The sequence below is a fragment of the Podarcis gaigeae genome, assembly GCF_964106915.1.
Source record: "Podarcis gaigeae genome assembly, chromosome: 13".
NCBI lineage: Eukaryota > Metazoa > Chordata > Lepidosauria > Squamata > Lacertidae > Podarcis > Podarcis gaigeae.
The window spans coordinates 27,980,525-28,002,352 of record NC_139689.1 but is presented as its reverse complement, the minus strand read 5'-3'; the positions used below and the strand labels follow the sequence as shown (position 1 = coordinate 28,002,352).

The 21,828-nt window shown below is 45.4% G+C and overlaps 1 protein-coding gene across 1 annotated transcript; it reads right to left on the bottom strand.

The window, feature by feature from the left end:
- Positions 1 to 4,035: 4,035 nt before the first annotated feature.
- LOC310829564 (long-chain fatty acid transport protein 2-like) lies at positions 4,036 to 21,501 on the bottom strand. The gene is made up of 10 exons (XM_083708193.1): positions 20,875 to 21,501; positions 18,758 to 18,967; positions 17,919 to 18,077; positions 12,738 to 12,862; positions 11,058 to 11,252; positions 9,336 to 9,426; positions 8,001 to 8,199; positions 6,600 to 6,697; positions 5,430 to 5,560; positions 4,036 to 4,293 (listed from the first exon to the last, which is right to left on the bottom strand). The coding sequence occupies exons 1-10, from the start codon at positions 21,350 to 21,352 to the stop codon at positions 4,117 to 4,119; spliced, it is 1,863 nt and encodes a 620-aa protein (XP_083564319.1). The 5' UTR covers positions 21,353 to 21,501; the 3' UTR covers positions 4,036 to 4,116.
- Between the last annotated feature and the right edge of the window lie 327 nt (positions 21,502 to 21,828).

The window sequence follows — 21,828 nt, the reverse complement described above, 5'->3', positions numbered from 1 at the left end:
ATTATATCTTCTAAAAGCATTGATGAAATAATTCATCAGGCCTCCAGTCTCTGCTTCCTAATCTTGAATGTTTGAGAACTGGCATTGGTTTGTTAGAAGTGGAAAGAAAGACAAGCTGTATACCCTCAGAGGCACTGTCATCACTCCCCCAGATGCTATAGAGTCCTGGCATTGAAAGCAGAGTAAACACACAGCTCCCTTTGAAGAAAAGAGATGAACCCATTTCAGTCCCAGGTACCATGTGCAATTTCTACTTTCCTGTCTCTTGTGATTGGTGGGAGCTGGCCAGCTGCGCCTCATCCTATTCTTGTGCACTATGTTTGCCTTCAGTGACTGTGCCCATCACTTTCAGCAGGGAGGGAGCACAGCAGTGCACAGCCTTTATTAACCATCGCTTCTAATACTAGGACATGGGTTGCGCTGTGGTCTAAACCACTGAGTTCCGTTGCACCAGAAGCGGTTTAGTCATGCTGGCCACATGAACCGGAAAGCTGTCTGTTGACAAATGCTGGATCCCTCGGCCTGAAAGCGAGATGAGTGCCACAACCCCATAGTCGCTTTTGACTGGACTTAACCGTCCTGGGGTCCTTTACCTTTTCCTTTTACCTTCTAATACTAGTGCTTCTCTTGTGGTTTCTAATGTCCCCTTTACTGTACACTGCACCCAATACAGTGGCTTTTTTATGGATAAACCACATGGCGATACCACAGCAGTTTACTCTTCACAGAGCTACACCTCCCGGCACCCTTAGCAAAGGGTCCTTTGAGGGAGGAAATGTGCTTTGAATGTGCTATAAAGGTGCAATGTGCATACACTGCCAGGTGAGATATATGGTATTTATATTAAAGCATAGTAATAATATCAGGATTTGCATCAATACCTGTAAATTAGCACATTTCATCCAGACCTGGTCTCTCTTTTATCTTTGGTGTCAGTGAAGGGGTGGGGTTTTTTCCCTTTGAAAATGCCTCTTATCAGTGTTGCATGGTCAAATTGGGTTGATATAGAAGTGGCTTAAATGACGGAGGTTTAAATTCAAAATATTTATGTTCTGCGCCAAGTAAAAGAAATATTCCTCTTCCCTTCCCACCCCCAACCCACTGTTTTTTCCGAATCATATCTGAGAATGGAAGTATGTGGTTTTATGTAATTGACACACAGATCCCCCCCAAAATTATGTAGATTTTGGTAAAAAGATTCACCTGTAGTATACTAATTGTGTGGTCATAATGACCCTTACAAACTTCGGGGAGTGGTATCTTTCAAGTTACAGGAAAATGCAGTGAAAGTCTGATGCATACATAGATTTTATTTCCTATTCTAGATTTGCCTACCTATGATGCAGGTCGAAGCTATCAATGGCACTTCAGTGTCTGAGTTTGAGCTTGATGGGTTCCTCAACTTAGGCGACTACGGCGTACTCCTCTTTGCCATCTTCTTGGTGACCTACCTGCTCATCCTCAGTGCCAATGCTCTCATCTTCAGCCTCATCTCGGCCACTCCTCGCCTTCACGTCCCCATGTATTTCTTCATTGCTGTGTTGGCCACCTTGGAGGTGTTCTATACTACCGTTACCATGCCCAGGGTGCTGGTGGACCTTCTGAGAAGCAAGAAGTCCATTTCCTTGAGCAGCTGTCTTCTGCAAATCTATTTCTTCCACAGCTTGGGTATCTCAGAGGCCTGCTTGCTCGCAGTGATGGCTTATGACCGGTACTTAGCCATCTGCGCCCCGTTAACTTATATGACCAAGATGACGCCCCAACTTTGCATTCAGCTTGTGCTGGGTTGCTGTGTGTGTGGTTTTGCAGGGGGTTGCGCCTCAAAATGCAGCGTTTCATAAGGGAAGCATTAATACGCTATTAGTCAGAAGACAGTGTGCTGTTAGTACACTACACATAGTTTGTATACAAGCAGAAACAAATTTGACACTAAAGAATTTGTGCTGATGTGAACACCTGGAGGGGAGGGAGTTGTGAAATGGGACTTCACTGTCTCTAAAGTGGTAATTTGTGCACACCCTAAATCTAGAAACTGACCACATGACTGCAACCTCAAGCCTATATTTTACTTCTTTGTTTGTCCTCACTCCCCACCCCGTGACTTGCTTTGTATGATATCTTGCTTGATGAAGAGTTTTGCATCACTCCAAAGTCTGCAACTCTTTAGTGGCATGTTGCTTGGTCCTAATAAAGGTATTGCCCGATTGAGGACGTTAAAGGAAAAGGTGCTGTTTTGTTTTTAAATCCTATGCACTCAAGAGGATATGCATATAAATGCATGCTCACACCCTGGAGTTAGCAGATAAGAAATAAACACTAGATCAGTGGCTCCCAAACCATTTTGGGCCACAGCCCCCTTGGTTCCATAAACTCATCCCCATGGCCTTCTAATCTATAAAAAGCATTATTCAGAATAGCAGCCTGCACCACCCACTAAGAAAGATAATAATACAATAAAATTCAAAACGGTAACAATTAATTTCAGTGGTAAAGATGAATGTATTGCCAAAGATGTTGTTCTTATTTCAAGCCATACCAATAATTGATAATGTTAAGTGTTTTAAAGAATGGCAGAAAGCATTGTCTCAATTTATCTGGCAGGGGAAAAAACGTAGAATTAAATATGTTACTAACAGATACTAAAGAAAGAGGGGGATTCTCCCTGCCAGACCTGAAGATATATTTTGAAGCTGCAGCTTTCTGCTGGATAAAGGAATGGATTCAATTAGACAATGTTAATATGCTGGATCTAGAGGGATTTGACAATGTATTTGGTTGGCATGCATATCTACAGTACAACAAGATAAAGGCCCACAAAGGTTTTAAAAATCATGTAATTAGAAAATCTCTATATAATGTTTGGATAAGATACAAAGATCTCTTAGAAAGGAAAACACCCAGGTAGCTTTCACCAATGAAAGCTAAGGCCCAGAAAAAACTAAATATGGAGACTAAATGGTTGAAATATGCTGATTTATTGTTGGAAGATAATGAAGGATTTAAACTGAGAATATTTGATCAAATTAAAATAAACTGGATGGTTGGTTACAATATTACCAGATCAATGAGTTGTATAAGCTTGATAAGAAAAATGGTTTTGCAACGGAAAAAACCAAATTGGAAACAGAGTTGTTGGATACGGATGTTAAAAATCTATATAAAATGTATAATTTGCTGTTGGAGTGGCATACAAAGGATGAACAAGTCAAATCTGTTATGATAGATTGGGCAAGAGACGTGGGACACAATATAATGTTGGAAGATTGGGAAAGGTTGTGGAAGAAAGGGGTTAAGTTCACGGCATTTACGGTACTAAAAGAAAATATTATGAAAATGATGTATAGGTGGTACTCAACCCCGGTAAAACTAGCAAAGAGTTATCATACGTATCATGCTGGAAGTGTAAAGAAAATGAAGGCACCTGTCACCATATGTGGTGGACGTGTCCTAAGCACTTCTGGGAAAAGATTTATAATGAGTTTTTAAAAATGTTGAAATATACATTTGTAAAGAAACCAGAAGCCTTTTTACTTGGAATAATAGGATTGGAATTGCCCAAAAAATATGTTAGGTTATTTTTGTATGCCACTACAGCGGCAAGACTGCTATTAGCAAAAAATTGGAAATCTCAAGAAAAACCAATGGTAGAAGAATGGCAGATGAAGATGTTGGAGTTTCTAAAGCCGGCTGACCTGACTGGAAGAATTCGTGAACAGAAAAAGGAGGAATACCAAGAAGACTGGATGAAAGTTAAAGACTTTAATATTGTAATATAAGATAATTGAGAAGGTTCTTGAAAGTACTAAACAGGCCTAGGATAACAATAAGAATCCATATAGTAATATGGATTTAAGATAATAAGAAAAGAGTTGAATATAGTCACTTGAAGGAACTAATTATCTAGAAAGATGTTTGGGAGAACTGTTACAAGGTGATATAATGAAATTCAGTTAGGGGGAATTTGAGGAAGTCATGTAAAATGGAAATGAAAATGAAAATAAGAAAGAATATGTGGTTTTTTCCTTTTTTTCATTTCCCAGGCAGAAGCCAAGTAGCTCAACACTATAGTTGTTCCTAGATTGCCACTAGGGCAGTTAAAGAGACAATTGATCCTTTTCACAGCCTCAGCTTCCACTCTGCAATGGTGCTGAAGATCTGTGGAGTCAAGGGCATGTAACATTCTTCAGAGTCATCGAGGAAGAAGAGGGGGTCACTGATGACAGCAGGGTCAAATCCTTCCTTTACCAACTGGCTTTTGACCTGCTTGAAAGTGCCCGTGATCTCCAGGGTGTCCTGCATGGGAAAGAGCAGTGCAGTGAGTAGAGAACAACCAACGCCACCCCACTCCAAGACATTCCTAGAGCAGGCCAAGGGAGTCAGTGTTTTGAGCAGTGGCAGGACAGATGTACCAGAACAGGCTCTGAGCTCTGCTAGGCAAGCTGGCATCCTAAGCATCTCATTAGAGATAACGAGAGTGGATTTCACTCTGTTCATTTACTGTTGCTGAAGGCCAAACAACATGGATCTATGACTCAGGGCTCATCCAGACTTCCTTTTGGGCTGTCTGTCTTTGAGTGTTGTTGTTGTTTTTATCCTGGCACTTTCCCTGGGAAAGCTTGAAGGAAACGACTATCGGGGCTCCCATGCATAGGAGCCAACTCCTAGGGGCCAACGTTCTTCCCTCTCATACAATACCTGCCGCCCTATTTTATTCAAATTAGCACTCCTGTTTCCATGGATTAATGTTTGCTCTGATTCAGCGGTAAAATACAGGTTTTCCCGGGGGAGGGTGGAGCCCCCAGAAAAAATAAACAAAAAAACTTATTGGACGCAGAGTTTTAAAGCACAGACCTGTATTTGAAAAGTGTGGCACAAAAGACAGTCCAGATGAGACTATGACTTCTGACTTGGCCTGCCCTGGGTCAGTGCTTGTCTATAGGCAGGGAACACATTTTCAGCTTGAGAGTGTCATTCTCTTGGCTGTGTGTGTGTGTGCATATGTATGTGTGCAGAGCTGGCCATGGGTGAGGTCATTCTACACCCTTTCACACTCACACATGCATGCAACACACACACACACACACACACACACACACACTTTCCCCTCCCCTTGCTGCTCCTCTGATTAGGAAGCAGCCGAAAAGTCAGGAAAGGACACTATAGAGGAATCCGTGCCCCACACTCTCTCAAACACACATGCCCATTCATGCACAGGCTCCCAAAGACATATTGTACCCAGCCAGCCTCCTCCGCGCATGGTCTTGCCCCCTGGTGCTTCATTGATTGAGAAAGAGCTGAGCAAGAAGGTGATGGATGGCTGATGAAGTGTGAGAGGCAGGGAAGGGAAGAATTCCCAGGGTAGGAGGCTGACCTGTGGGGTTTCTCAAGGCCGCAAGCACAGGGAGGAAAGTGGCAAGAAGGGATCGTACCTGGATGCGAACGAAGCGAGGTATGGCATAGGCTGGCAGCAAATCCTTGGCGTGCGCATACAGCTTCTGCCCATCAAAGGAGTGCCCCTTCTTAAGGCAGATTGCAGCCATCCCAGTCTTTCCTTCATGGCCTGGAACAAACCAGAAGGGACCGGTTTGGGGGGGTGTGTGTGGAAAGCCATGTCACGTGTAAATGAATGCACCTAGAACAGCTGTGGACTGGCTAGCTAAAAACCCTCCAATTCACACAGGCTTACCCTGCCATATGAATGATCCAGTTTCTTGTTCTTCTGATCTTTTCCTTTTTCCAAAAAACTTTTGGATTTTCTACATTGACCACTTTGGTTTTTGAGCTAGCTGTGGAGGAAAGCAAGGACCTTTCCTTCACAACCAGCACAGAAATGCAGGGCCGCCTCCAGATTGTCACACTGAAAACACACTTTGGTAGAGCATGAGACTCTTCATCTCAGGATCATGGGTTTGAGCCCCACGTTGGGCAAAAGCTTCCTGCGTTGCAGGGGGTCGGACTAGACGACTCTCGTGTTCCCTTCCAACTCTACAATTTGTTGATTCTATGATTCCTCCCCCTCCCAAGAATCCCGGGAACTACAATTCCTGGAACCCCTAACAGATTGCATTTCCCAGGATTCCTTGAGGAAGCCATGGGCTTTAAGTGTGCGTTAAATGTTTTGTTTGTTTCATTTCTATCCCACCTTTCCTCTAAGAAGCTCAAGGCAGTGAACAAGCTTCACCTCCTCCCCATTTCATCCTCACAACAACCCTTTGAGGTAAGTGAGGCTGAGAGTGAGAGACTGGCCCAAGGTCACTTTAGTGAGCTTCGTGACTGAGTGGGGATTTGAACCCTGGTCTCCCAGCTCCTGGTCCAGCATTCTAGCCACTACACCACACGGACTCTTTAAACATAGGCTTCTTTAAATGTATGTTGTGGGCGTGACCACTATCTTGCAAGAGTGATTCAGTTGCAGTCTGGGGATATCCGCCTACCAGCCTTTCACAAATCGGTTCACAGAACCCAAATGACCGAAGAGCTACAGCCGTTCGTGAGCGACTGAACCTTGTTGCTGGTGAGCGGATAATATTGCCATGTATTTGGACGCTAAATGTGGCAGCAGAAAGACGGGTTTTGATCCAATGGAATTTCAGACCCACCTGGCACTGCTACCCCATAGACATTGACTTCCTGGATGAATCTCAGTGGTGCCAGGATGTTCTCCACTTCTGTAGTGGCCACGTTTTCCCCTTTCCAGCTGTATGGACAAAACAGATTATTCCCAGATGGGTTTGGTAAAAGTGAACATCTCTCCTTTCATTCATAATCGGGAATTTTGTCATTGGCGCAAGCGAGGAGGCCAGTTTGTGGTTCCTTGGTGTTTTTGAACGCTGCGTTCTCGCCTACTTATATACCGTAAGTTATGCTGTGTTGGTTTGATATAGCGGTTGTTTCGGGGGCCCTCCAAACACCTTTTTAATTGTATACATACTTTGTGCTCATGATGGTATCAGGGCAGTTATACATGCTCCCTCTTTCAATACTGTTTGTGCCTTCAAAAGTTTCAGGGCAGACGCAGGGCTTTGTTCCCAGCTGTTAAAGCTCCCGTAACTTCCTGCTTCTAATCCAGTAACCTTTAATGCCACAAATGCTTGGCAGAGTGCAGTTTTTGCTGGATCCCTTCCAGATGACGCATTAATGTCGGGGAAGCATCACAGAACAACTCATAAAGCAAAATGATGTGCGGATGGTCCAGTATAAATCCACCACTAATGCGCTATTATTAAACCAACGGCATTGTGCAGAATATATCCACAAAGAAACACCAGTCTAGAGGGGCCCTTACTGTATTATTGCCTTGTAACGCACCCTGGGATCTTCCTTATTTAAGTGCATCTTCCTTTCCTGCTATTTATTTAGAATAGCCCGGGCGACTAACAACAGTATCAAAACAACCAACCCTAAAATACAATGAACAAGCATCTAAAAAAAAAAAAAGAACGATCAGTAGAAAGAGCAAAAGTATGTAGATCCAGTCATATTCATTGAAGCAGTGACTAACCATTGACAAAGGATGGGCTAGATATTTTGTTATCAGTAATGAGATAAAATTACTTATTAGTGTTTGGATACTGGTTTTACGGTAATCATTCAGAGCTCTTCACTTACAAGATCTTGTTGCGATCCTTACGGCAACAATAGGGAGCCTGTGGCCTTCCAGATCTGGCTGGACCTCAACTCCCATCAACCTCAACCAGCGTGGCCAGTGGTCAGGAAAGATGGGAACTGTAGCACAGCAATCCCTGCAGGATTACAGGTTTCCCATCCCCACCTTGCATAACAAGATAAGTGAGCCTTATTATACCCAAATTACACCTGGGGATGACAGTGGTGAGATTTGAACTAGATGCTTCGTGCCACTCTGAGCCACTGTCCTATACTAGCTGTTAGGTGTTTGCCAGCATTTGTGAATGCTACCTATGCTAATGAAACACTGGTGCTGACTGCCTGTTCTACATTTGTCATAATATAAGCCGCAGAACCTGTGTGGCGGGACTCACCGGAAAGTATCTCCTACCCGGTCCTTGAAATATAGAAAGCCTTCTTGGTCTTCCATCAGAAGGTCGCCGCTATTGAAGTAGCAGTCTCCTTTGGTGAAAACATCCCGGAGAATCTTCTTCTCCGACTTCTGTCGGTCTCCTGCGTAGCCATAGAATGGGGCAAGCCCAGTGATTTTGGCCACAAACAAGCCTGTCTCACCTGGGAAAAGAAAAGGGAATGAAGCTGAATCAACTAATATTCATCCTCCAATAAAGAACCACGGGCAGGACGACTGGGTGCTTCCGATGGGAGTCAGCCAATGCTACTGGGGACCAGCCTTCCTACCGTACTCCTTGCTGCCACTGACATCTGCCACTGCTAGCATCTCTAGCAGCTGTCAGAATGCACAGCAAGGGAGCACATGCGAGTGACTCTGCTTTAGGACACTGTTTCCTCAGGCATTCGTCCCTAAATTGGGTGAAGCACATCGCCACACCTGATTGCTGCAGAATATACTGTTTTGGCAGGATGCTGGCCTCAGTTGGGCCACCTGTGAAATCCCTGAGCAGTAGATTCAAGACAGGCCAGAAACTCATTATGTTACAAAAAATTACTTTCAAAAATGCGAATATTAGGGGAAATCCCACACGATCATGTGTACAATAGAAGAAACAAATTTTTGTGTGGCTTTTAAAAAATAAAATTAAATTAAAAAAATTAAATTAAATTTTAAAAATTAAATTAAATTTAAAAAAATAAAAAATAAAATAAAAATTAGCTGATATAGAATCCTATTTTCAGGTAGGATTCAATCACATACCAACAAATTCAGTCTGTGGAATTATAGGAGGTCTTGTGCAACAAACCTTCTTCACCCAAATATTGAACTTTTTGCACAAAGGAATGGAATGGGGGGAAATGGACTAGAAAGTGAAAATTAAAGCTTGCTTTGATGCAATGTTATCTAACGTCCCTGCAAATTAATCAGGATGAATTAAATAAACAATGACATCTAATTTCCCTGCAAACAAAACTGGATGGATGCTAATTAAACAGGAAGCAACCTAAGACTGGAGAAATGAGAAACTGAAGTTGAAACTGACAGATGCATCCATCCCGTCTGGTGCCCCTGAAGGAATGGATGAAGACTCTTCACATTTAACACAAAGCAGGAGTAGCTCACACTTCCTCTTTCGATGATTCTTCTTCTCTTCTATGTGTGAAGAAGGGACTCTGCCATCTTTCTTGCTGGGAGAGATGTGAGTCTAGAGGCCATGTACAGTACCTTCTTATGAGTTAGGACTCTGACAATACAAAGCCCAGTTCCTCTCTGAATGCCAACTTTACTGGCTTACCTGGGGTCACTGGGATGCAATGTCCGTTCTTGTCTCTCACAGGCTCATCCTTGTCAACGTCATATTTGATGATTTCGTACTTTGCCAGTTTCTGAGGTGGAACAAGCAGGAAATGGAAACATGATCCCACAATCCTGAAATTCAAGGCTACATATGGACTGGAATATATTTTATGAATGACCCAAGGGAACAGGGAGCTTATCACTACTACTACTACTACTACTACTAATAATAATAATATACTGCTAATTCATTTTTTTTAAAAAAATAAAATCAGTTTACAACAATTGTACATAAAACCATAGAAGACAAACCATAGAACTTATCTAGGAAGCACAACAATACCTGAAGCCCTAAAGGTCTCTGCGAGGTAGGTTGGACTGAGAAACAACAGCTGAGCCAAGCTCATCTTTGCAGCTGAGCAGAGATTTGAGTCTGGCCTCCTTGATCTAAACCAGGTATTGAGAACCTTTGGTCCTCCAGGTGTCACTGAATGAACTGCAGCCATCACCCCTGGCCATTGACCATGCTTGCCAGGGCTGATGGGAGTTATACTTCATCACCATCTGGAGAGCCAAAGGTTCCTCAACCCTGGTCTAAATCCAGCACATTGCTGCTCTACCTCACTGGTTAGTGTACTCCTGGTAGCAGCTGAAGCTCAGGGGCAGAGAACCTCTTTTTTGCCCGCATTGCCTCATTCGAGTTTAATGATGTTCTGCTGTTGGGGGGCAAAGCCCAAAGTGGACGGGCGCAAATCCAGATATACACATGCCCAAATGCCTCACCAGACATGCTTCCTTGCGGAGCTTTGAGAAAAGGGTTTCCCTTTCTCAGCACACAGTAAGGAAATGCAGCAAGGTGCCACTGGAGCTGCTTCTTTGTCTGTTGGCAGTGTGGCTTGGCAGCCATGCCCCTCTTTGCCACTGATTTGTTGAGTGGCATAATGGACGAGATCAGGCTTGAACCTCAGCAGGAACAGCTGGGCAGTGGGCAACCTGCGGAGGCTGCACTATGCCAACAAACTATCTTTCCAAGTCTTACATTTTTGCTGGGGGGGGGGGGGGTTGTCGACAAAATTCTTGGTACCTTTCCCTGTATTTTCCCCTGCTGTGGGCTTTTATCTTGCTTCACCTTCGTGTTGCATTCTCTCTACTGCTTTCTAGCTGTCTGAGAGGAGAGTCCTGACATGCCCTGTGAATAGAGTGCAGCAGGAATAACAAGTTCTGGATTGTGTGCAGCAAGACTTGGGCCACATCCACTCCATATATTTCAAGAGAGGGACGTGGGTGGCACTATGGCCTAAGCCACTGAGCCTCTTGGGCTTGCGATCGGAAAGTTGGCAGTTTGAATCTGCACAACGGGGTGAGCTCCCATTGCTCTGTCGCAGCTTCTGCCAACCTAGCAGTTTGAAAGCATAGCAGTACGAGTAGATAAATAGGTACCAGTGTGGTGGGAGGGTAAACTGCATTTCCCTGTGCACTGGCACTCATCTGTGTGCTAGTAGTGGTTTAGTCGTGCTGACCACATGACCCGGAAAGCTGTCTGCAGCCGAAACAGTGTCTCCCTCAGTCTGGAAAGCGAGGTGAGTGCTGCACCCCATAGTCACCTTTGATTGGACTTAACCATCCAGAGGTTAGATAAGATCTAGATAAGAAAGTATATCTAAACAGGGTTTCAGGTAGCTATGGGTTTGCTGAGATATTCTAGTTTAGTTCTCATTACCTTGTAGAGGAAGTGGGACCTTCCCACAGCTCCGACTTTTCCTGTGGTGTTAAAAAACCCAACGTGCCCCTCTGTCGCTCCATAGATCTCATAGATTTGGATGGGTCCAAATCGGTGCAGGAACTCCTCCCAGATGTCAGCACGCATGCCGTTGCCTATTGCCATTCGCACACAGTGGTCTCGGTCGCTGTCTGTCTGCAAAGCAGCATGTCAGAGGGGTCGCTGCTGAACTAAATAAAATTTGCTAATATTTATTATTATTATACATTTCTATGCCACCTTTATCTTCCAAGGATCTCAAGGTGATGGACATGGTTCTCTTCCTCCCCATTTAATCTTCACAACAACCCCGTGGAGTAGGTTAGGCTAAGAGATTGTGACTGGCTCAAGGTCACCCAGTTAACTTCATGGCTGAGTGAGGATTCGAACCCCCGTCTCCCAGGTCACAGTCCAACACTCTAACAATGACGCCACACTGACCAGTGCCGGCTTCCTGTCCTCCTGATAACAAACATGTCAGGTTTGTGAATGGCTTCCTAGGAAGGCTCTTTGGAAACTTCACCTGGTTCAGACTGCAGCTGAGGGGCTGTTATTTACACAGTATGCCATAAGAATAGCCTTGAATCAGGGCAGTGGCCCACCTGGTACAACACCTAAACGGCCTCGGTTCAGTATATCTGAAGGAGCGTCTCCACCCCCATCGTTCTATCCGGACACTGAGGTCCAGCGCCGAGGGCCTTCTGGCGGTTCCCTCACTGTGAGAAGCCAAGTTACAGGGAACCAGGCAGAGGGCCTTCTCGGTAGTGGCACCTGCCCTGTGGAATGCCCTCCCACCAGATGTCAAAGAGAACGACAACTACCAGACTTTTAGAAGACATCTGAAGGCAGCCCTTTTAATGTTTGGTGCATTACTGTATTTTAATATTTTGTTGGAAGCCACCCAGAGTGGCTGGGGAGGCCCAGCCAGATGGGCGGGGTATAAATAATAAATTATTATTATGATTATTATCTTGATCTGTTAGATACCTGTGGGAAGCCAACAAGCAGCAACAGAGCACAACAGCAGAATTTGCCTACCTAAGTTGGCGGCCTTCACTGGCTCTTGCAGGAACAAATCTCACAATTTACGTGCTGTGCCACAGATAGAAGGCAACCAATGTCACCAGAGGTTTCCAAATCATGGTTTCCAATTCTGGTTCTCAGGTAGCTGCCAGGGCCCATGGGCCTTCTTTTAAAAACCAAGCAAAAGAAACTGACAGGGCCATAAACTACCCTGGAAATTGATGCAGCTTCTGGAACATTTGAGGGTTTTGTTTGTTTGTTTGTTTGTTTGGAGATGGGATGGCATTCACTAGGGGCACTGCTGCCTAGAAAAGGATGAAGATATTTTTAAGTTAAATAATAATAATAAAATGAGTGCCTGCAACTGTGTACCTGCTTCACCAGCTGTTCCTCGGCAATAAAATGGATTTTTTTAAAAAATGAGAAAAGAAGATGGCTGCTCTCCAGGTGGTCATTTGCAAGCTCCCTGGGCTGTGTGGGGCTCTTGACTTTGACCTCTAGGTGCAGCCCCCATCTATATTTTTGGATTCAGCTGTGAATCCAAATGGACAATCCATCTGAATTCTTGGCAACATTTTTGCTGCAACAACAAAACTGGCCTCTCTCGCCAACGATTACCTTTTTCACATTGCACAGGTAGCGCATCATTTCTCCCACATACAGGATCAGGGAAACGCGATATCGTCTGCAGTCCTTCCAGAACTCAGAAACGGAGAACTTAGGTCTCAAGACACACGTAGACCCTTGTGGGAATAAAGAGAGAGAGTGGCGTAGGTGTGGCCTTGTTGTGAGCACTGGTATAGGCAGATGCAGTTCTAAGTGCCATGCATTATATTATTGCAATGTAAGTCATATGTTGGGCTGCCTCTGGAAAGTGTTTGGAAACTTCAGCTGGAGCAAAATGCAGCAGCTAAGGGATTTGCTCTAAATGTGCAGAGAACCCTCACAGATACAAAAGCCTCCTTGCTTCTTGAGCCAGACAGCAGCTGAAACAGGGCTGGAGGATTTCGTTAAGGAGGTTGGGAACTGTACCTCTGTCAGGGGTGAACTACAGTTCTCATGATTCTTTGGCGCAGGGGAGCAGTGCGCTTTAAAATCATGTTATGTACACAGCCTGAATATGTTTGACTTTCACATGTAGGTTTCCTGGTCTGCTTCTTCCCATGGGTAGATGAAAGAATGTTCAGAATTAAAAGGTTTTCTTGTGTGTGTGTTTCTTGTGGCTGATTAGCTGCTCTCCCTGTGCAAAGGTCAGAGGGGGCAGGGTTTCTGTTGAGGCAGGTGATTAGCTGTGGGAGGAGCTTATCAGAGCTTGCAGGGGAGCGGCGCGCGCAGTTTGATCCATCTATTAGATTTAGGGGAGCTAGTCTCAAACGTTTGTTGGGGAGACCTAGGGTTTTTTTTGGGGGGGAGTTATTTGACCTGTCTGCACGCTTCTTATGATGGAGGACCGCTGTAGCCACCCCAAACAACACGTTCTCAAGATGGAGAGTGAGGGAACAGCTGCAGTCGCCTGCGGTTCCTGCACAATGTTTGCCATCTTGCCAAAGGTTGCAGGCAGCTTTACCTGCAGCAATTGCATGTTGATTGCCCTCGTAAAAGGCCTAAGTTCAGCAACTGGAGGAACGTGTAGCTACGCTCCAAAGAATTAGAGAGCTGGAGCTCTTCTTGGAAGCAACAGAGCACACCGTCTCCACCAAGGAGGAGACAGGGGACTCCCCTGAGAAGGAGGCTAGTTCACCAACACAGGAGCCAGATCTATGGAGAAACGTGACTCAAAGAAGTAGGAAGCCCAGGGTTCGCTCTGATTGTTTAGAAATACACAATCGCTTTGAGGTCCTCTCCCCTAGCATGGAAGACAAAGAGCAGACTCCATTTGAGGATCTCTCCCTCATTACAGTCGATCAGGTATATGAAGACGAGCAGCAAAGTCAGTCCTCAGGGAATGTGCAGGAGACCTTGGAACGGACAGCTCACAGAAGAACCCCGACCAAACCTAAGAGGAGGCGTGTAGTGGTGATAGGGGATTCCCTACTGAGGGGAACAGAAGCAGTGATCTGTGGGCCTGACAAGATGTCTTGGGAAGTGTGCTGTCTCCCCGGGACTAAGATCCAAGATGTAACTGAACGACTGCAAGGAATCATAAAACCCGCTGACAAATACCCCTTCCTCTTGGTTCATGTGGGAACCAATGACACTGCAAGCAATAGCCTCCAGAAGATCAAAAGAGACTATGAGGCTCTGGGCAGGAAATTGAAGCAATTAAATGCACAAATTGTCATCTCATCTGTCCTCCCAGTTGAACGACGTGGCCCAGGGAGAGAGAGAAAAATAGTGGAAGTGAACAGCTGGCTTCGCAAATGGTGTAAACAGGAACGGTTTGGATTCTTAGATCACGGACTGCAGTTTCTTGAAGATGGACTTCTGGCAAGCGATGGGCTGCACCTCACAACGGTTGGGAGAAATGTTTTTGCCAAAAATCTCAGAAACCTCATCAGGAGGGCTTTAAACTGACTAATGTGGGGGAGGGAGACAGTGCTCCTGAAGGTAGGAGTCTATCAATTGATGAAGATGATCATCCAAATGTCATAGACCAAATGGAGCAAACAGCACGCAGACCTAGTGGTGGGAGGAAAAAATCCTTAAATAAGAGACACGGGGGAATGATTAATGGACTTCAATGTCTGTACACTAATGCACAAAGCATGGGAAATAAACAAGATGAGCTTGAGCTCTTGGTACAGCAAACTAAATATGACATAATAGGCATCACTGAAACCTGGTGGGATAAGTCCCATGACTGGAATGTAATAATGGAGGGATACAATCTATTTCAGAGAAACAGACCAGACAAGAAAGGAGGAGGAGTGGCGTTATATGTCAGGGATGTGTATACCTGTGAAGAGATCCAAGATTTAGAACCTCAAAGCCAAAGTGAGAGCATTTGGGTCAAAATTAAGGGAGAGAAGAATAACAGGGACCTCATTGTGGGAGTTTACTATAGATCCCCAAGCCAAACGGAGGACATAGATGATGCCTTCCTGGAACAGATGGCCAAGCATGCAAAAGGAAGGGAGATAGTAGTAATGGGGGACTTCAATTACCCAGATATTTGCTGGATGTCAAACTCAGCCAAGAGCATAAGGTCAAACAGATTTCTCACTAGCCTTGCAGACAACTTCGTTGTCCAGAAAGTGGGAGAAGCAACAAGAGGAACAGCCATTTTAGATCTGGTCCTAACCAATGTTGATGACCTGGTTAGTGGGGTAGAAGTGGAAGGATCATTAGGCGCGAGTGATCATGCTCTTCTGAAGTTTACTATACAGCGGAAAGGAGCAGCCAAGCATACTAGGACTCAATTTCTTGACTTTAAGAAAGCCAACTTCATAAAACTTAGGGAAGTGCTGGGTGAGATCCCATGGACAGTAATACTAAAAGGAAAGGGAGTTCATGATGGCTGGGAGTTTGTTAAGAGGGAGATAGTAAAAGCACAACTTCACGCAATACCAATGAGACGGAAACATGGAAGGTGCCTAAAGAAGCCAGGGTGGCTATCTAAAGAACTTTTAACTGAGTTAAGATTAAAAAAGGATGTGTACAAAAAATGGAAAAGGGGGGAAACCACCAAAGAGGAATTCAAACAAATAGCCAGCAAGTGTAGACACAAAGTCAGAAAAGCTAAAGCACAGAATGAACTCAGGCTTGCTAGAGAGGTTAAAAGCAACAAAAAAGGCTTTTATGGGTATGTTCGTAGCAAAAGGAAGAACAAAGAAACAGTGGGGTCACTCAGAGGAGAAGATGGTGAAATGCAAACAGGGGACACAGAAAGGGCTGAACTCCTCAATGCCTTCTTTGCCTCAGTCTTTTCCGATAAAGAAAACAATGCCCGACCTGAAGAATTTGGAGCAAATGATTCAGCAGAGGAAACACAGCCCAGAATAACTAAGGAGATAGTACAAGAATACTTGGCTAGTTTAGATGTATTCAAGTCTCCAGGGCCAGATGAACTGCATCCAAGAGTATTAAAAGAACTGGCAGATGTGATCTCAGAACCACTGGCAGTCATCTTTGATAATTCCTGGAGAACAGGCGAAGTCCCAGCAGACTGGAGGAGGGCAAATGTTGTCCCTATTTTCAAAAAGGGGGAAAGAGAGGACCCAAATAATTACCGCCCAGTCAGTCTGACATCAATACCAGGGAAGATTCTGGAGCAGATCATTAAGCAAACAGTCTGTGAGCACCTAGAAAGGAATACTGTGATCACCAACAGTCAGCATGGATTTCTGAAAAATAAGTCATGTCAGACTAACCTGATCTCGTTTTTTGACAGAATTACAAGCCTGGTAGATGAAGGGAACGCAGTGGATGTAGCCTACCTTGATTTCAGCAAGGCATTTGACAAGGTGCCCTGTGATATTCTTGTAAAGAAGCTGGTTAAATGTGGACTTAACTATGCTACCACTCAGTGGATTTGTAACTGGCTGACTGACCGAACCCAAAGGGTGCTCATCAATGGTTCCTCTTCATCCTGGAGAAGAGTGACTAGTGGGGTGCCACAGGGTTCTCTCTTGGGCCCGGTCTTATTCAACATCTTTATCAACGACTTGGATGATGGACTCAAGGGCATCCTGGTCAAATTTGCAGATGACACCAAACTGGGAGGGGTGGCTAACACCCCAGAGGACAGGATCACACTTCAAAACGACCTTGACAAATTAGAGAACTGGGCCAAAACAAACAAGATAATTTTAACAGGGAGAAATGTAAAGTATTGCACTTGGGCAAAAAAAAAATGAGAGGCACAATACAAGATGGCTGACACCTGGCTTGAGAGCAGTACATGTGAAAAGGATCTAGGAGTCTTGGTTGACCGCAAACTTGACATGAGCCAACAGTGTGACGCGGCAGCTAAAAAAGCCAATGCAATTCTGGGCTGCATCAATAGGAGTATAGCATCTAGATCAAGGGAAGTAATAGTGCCACTGTATTCTGCTCTGGTCAGACCTCACCTGGAGTACTGTGTCCAGTTCTGGGCACCACAGTTCAAGTAGGACACTGACAAACTGGAACGTGTCCAGAGGAGGGCAACGAAAATGGTCAAAGGCCTGGAAACGATGCCTTATGAGGAACGGCTAAGGGAGCTGGGCATGTTTAGCCTGGAGAAGAGGAGGTAAAGGGGTGATATGATAGCCATGTTCAAATATATAAAAGGATGTCACATAGAGGAGGGAGAAAGGTTGTTTTCTGCTGCTCCAGAGAAGTGGACACGGAGCAATGGTTCCAAACTACAAGAAAGAAGATTCCACCTAAACATTAGGAAGAACTTCCTGACAGTAAGAGCTGTTCAACAGTGGTGGAGTCTCCTTCTTTGGAGGTCTTTAAGCAGAGGCTTGACAACCATATGTCAGGAGTGCTCTGATGGTGTTTCCTGCATGGCAGGGGGTTGGACTCGATGGCCCTTGTGGTCTCTTCCAACTCTATGATTCTATGATTCTATGATTCTATGAAATGGTGGCAGGTGTTTTCAATGTATATAGTGCAAATATGTGGTGAGGAAGGATCCCATGTGGAGAGAGGTTGTGTTGTGTAGTGGTTAGAGCATTAGACTAGGACCCGGGAGACCTGGGCTCTGGTCCCCACTCACCCTGAAGATCACTGGGTGATCTTGGGCCAGTCTCTCAGTCTAACTTGAGAGTACATCTGCACTCATGGATGTGTGTATGTCTATGCACTTATCAACCCATCTCTGGCTATCACTCTCTTGCAGAGGAGGCGTGTGAGTGGACATTCCATACATACCAGCTTCCAGGCATCCTCCAACCCCAACTAAGAGTGCAACTGTGTGGTACAGCGGGAGCAAGATGTAGACGATGTCCTTGGGGCGGGCCCCAAACTGGTCTGATACGTTGGATGCTATCAGCATCTTCCTCTGGGAAATGATAGCAGCTTTCGGTAGCCCTTGAGGAAAAAGAGAAGGGCTCATTTAACAACCACAAATGACTCCGTCCAGTGGGAAAGCGTAACATGCTGGGATCCCAATACATTCCTTCCCACGTTGACAGATTCTAGGAGCCACAGGAGAGAGCTGAGTGCAAGATGGGGACCAAAGGTGGGACAAACTACCCTAGAAGGAGCAAACAGATTCCCCATCAAAGGCACTAAGGAAAAGGTAAAGGGACCCCTGACCATTAGGTCCAGTTGTGGCCGACTCTGGGGTTGTGGCGCTCATTTTGCTTTATTGGCCGAGGGAGCCGGCATACAGCTTCCGGGTCATGTGGCCAGCATGACTAAGCCGCTTCTGGCAAACCAGAGCAGCGCACGGAAACACCGTTTACCTTCCCGCCGGAGCAGTACCTATTTATCTACTTGCACTTTGACGTGCTTTCAAACTGCTAGGTTGGCAGGAGCTGAGACCGAGCAAGGGGATCTCACCCCATCGCGGGGATTCGAACTGCTGACCTTCTGATCAGCAAGTCCTAGGCTGTGTGGTTTAACCCACAATGCCACCCGCGTCCCTTATCAAAGGCACTACCCCTCCCTTAATGACCCCATACACAAGTAGGGCAGGTAGAAGGAAGATGGGATTTCCAGACATAATTGCCCCCCTCACCCATCACTGTGACCTTTTCCCTCCTCACCTGTAGTCCCAGAGGTGAAAATATACAGGGATGTAGATTGAGCAGTTACGTTGGCTCTGAAGGAAATGGGCACAGGCTCGGCTGAGCTGGATTGGATCTGCCCCAGCAAAGCTTCCACGCCCTCGGTTGGGGAGTCTTCGCTCAGGAAGAAAACTTGGACTCCTTCATTCTTTAGAGCAGGAAGGACATCCTCAATGGCATCCTTGAAATCTTCAAGAGAGCATGAAAAGAGGTGAGAATTTTTTATTGACACTTACTTCCTAAGCTTAGGCTCAGATATCTTCAAATACAGGCAACTCCCCATTTACGCATGTTCAATATGCATGCAACCGTATATACACACATTGCGTCAAATCCGGACGTGACCCAAAAGGTCACCAAAAGAGGCGGAATGGGGTGTTTGCAGGCTTTCCCAATTGTGTTTTCAATGGTGTTCTTCTGCATTTATCCTGATTTTCTTGTTACGTGTTTTAACATTTTCCTATTAACCATTCCCTAATTCATTCCACACTTTCCAATGTTTTTCTCCATCGCTTTCCAAGCTGCAAAAAACGTGAATCTTTTTAAAAGTTGATTTGTTGCACTTTGCGAACAGTGCCCTTTAACCTACTTTAACTGTGCAAACTTAAAAGTTCCAGTATGTTCTTGAATCCCTCCCCCCAGATATTGATGGACTGGAGGTGCCCTTTGTCTTCTTGGCTAGGTCTCCTTTCCTAAATGTCAATGACTTCTGTAACCGTTCAGCGGAAAACTGTATTGAAAGGCAGGGGCACGCTAGTTTCTCACAAAAGAAATGAGAATATTGCCTGTATAGTGCCTGGCCTCATAATCTCAGGTTCTACAAATGCTCAAAACTTACTTTTTACTGTAAAATGAAAGCATGGACTCTTGGGATTAAGGTTCATCCACAGGATAACTGCTTCTCCTTGCCTCTTACCCCTTCCCGACATCCATGACAGATTCCATAATCTCTGATCAGTGGCCATGCTGTCTGGGGCAGATGGGATTTGGAGTCCAGAACATCTGTAGGCCAGAGCTCCCCCACCCTGAGGTATATCCATGTACCTAATTGGAGCTGAGAAGCCACTGTGGATCCCTAGTCACCTGGGCAGTCAGTGAACTGGCACAAAACAGGGAGCTCTGCAAACATCAGCTGAAGATTTATCCACTCTTTCCAGCCATGGCTGTGCTTTGAAGCTGTCCAGGTGCCTCCCCACCCCATTTATTTATTTATTTTGCTCCAGAGCTTTTCCTGTGAAAACCTGCTCTTTAGTGCTCAATGGGAGCAAACGTCAACCCACAGAAAACCCTGATTGATGCTTGTTCTGATTCAGCTTTAAAGAACTTGCTGTGGGTGGGAGTGTGTGGATCAGCCTCAAGTTAGCAAGCCTTTTTGTTTGTTTGTTTTTTGCACAATTTGCAAAATCGAGCAATGTAACCATGCATTTTGTCTGGGACTGCAACATCAAAAGTGAGAGCGGGGAAGAAAGAGAGGATAAAAGGGCCTTATACACTTTATATACCTTGTGCCTCACTCTTTACAGGCTCTGTGTTTGAGCCGTCCCCCCCCCCCCCGCCCCGAAGATTTTCCTGCAAAAACCTGCTCCACTTTAAAGCTGAATTCAGATTTCCCCTGGATTGACGCTGGCTCAGATTGAGCACTGAAGAGCAAGTTTTCACAGAGAAAACCCTGGAGCCAAAAGAAGGGCACTCAGACATGAAGCTTTAAATCACCAACCATGCCTGGAAAGAACCGAGGAAAGGTAAGTGTGGACAAGCCCTTAGTCGCAATCTCTTCCGGATCCAGCCCAAGAAATGTTCCTGCAAGAAGAAGAGCTGCAAATGGTGCTCCCCACCGAAAACTGGCCAAGTTTTTGGGGCGCCTGAGGCAGCATATTCTACACAAACCCCTTTCCCTGGAAGCAGAAATACGATTTAAACAAATTTAACTATTCACTCCCTTTCATGACACTCAAAAGCAGCTGTCTGGGGCTGCTGCCAGGATTCCTTGCCCAGAGGAGAGCAGTGGTCAAACTGGCCTAACTGTGCAGGCCAGAGATGCTTTCATTTCCCCCCTGAGGTGCAGCTATTTCCAACTAGCCAACAGTCACCATCACCTGGAGTTGTCAGTAGCACTTTGGCCTTGCAGGAGCTGAGGGCATGCAAGAGAGACTTGGCTCGGATGTTATAGTTGATACACGCCATGACACTGCCAATCTTCTCCAGTCCCATCCAGACCCAGAGATAGGCAGGGACGTTCTTGAGGAAAACAGCCACCGTTTCCCCTTCTTTCAGCCCCACGTGGTCCCGGAGCACTCTGGCCATCTGACTGCTGCGCCTGTCGATATCTCGGTAGGAATAGGTTTCATCTCCAAAGAGGACCAGGGGCTTCTCTGGGTGCTTCTGGACTTTGGCCAAGAAGAAGTCCAGTAAGGTGATGGGAGGTTTGCGGCTGAAACACCTGTGGCATTTGTATGCTAATCGAATGAGGCGAAAGAAGGAAACCACGTCCTGCCAAAAATAGGGGCTGTAAAATTTCCCCAGGTGGTAGAGAAGGATCAAGATCCCTGCCACAACCACGCTCACATCAAGCATGGCTGGGGTCTGGCTTCAGAAGACCCAAGCTCCTGGAATCTGCAAGCACCCACTGCCTCTTGCAGGCTCCGTCTGAGAGCTGCTGAATGGAAGGCAGAAAAGCAATGAGGAACATTAAATGAGATGGAATTTATACTCTCCCACCAGTTTCCACAAGCTTATAAGAGGGAACACTGATGGTTAATTTGCATGGACTGAGTTGTCTTTGGCTCACAGCACAGGGCACACACAGTTCCTCAGACTTACGGTTAGTGATTATGTTTTCTCTCGGATGAAGACAGGGCTTTATTTCAGCCGGATCTCAGTTCCAGCACCTCTCAGGTGGGCTCCATTGCCATTCTAAGAGGACGAGGGAGAGTTCTGACACCTCTTTTTCTATAAAAATAGCACGATGAGGACATTGGTGCTGTCCACATGTGCAGTTATGGTAAAACACTCTTCTGTTTGGATACGGTAGAGGCGTCATCTTCTCAAGA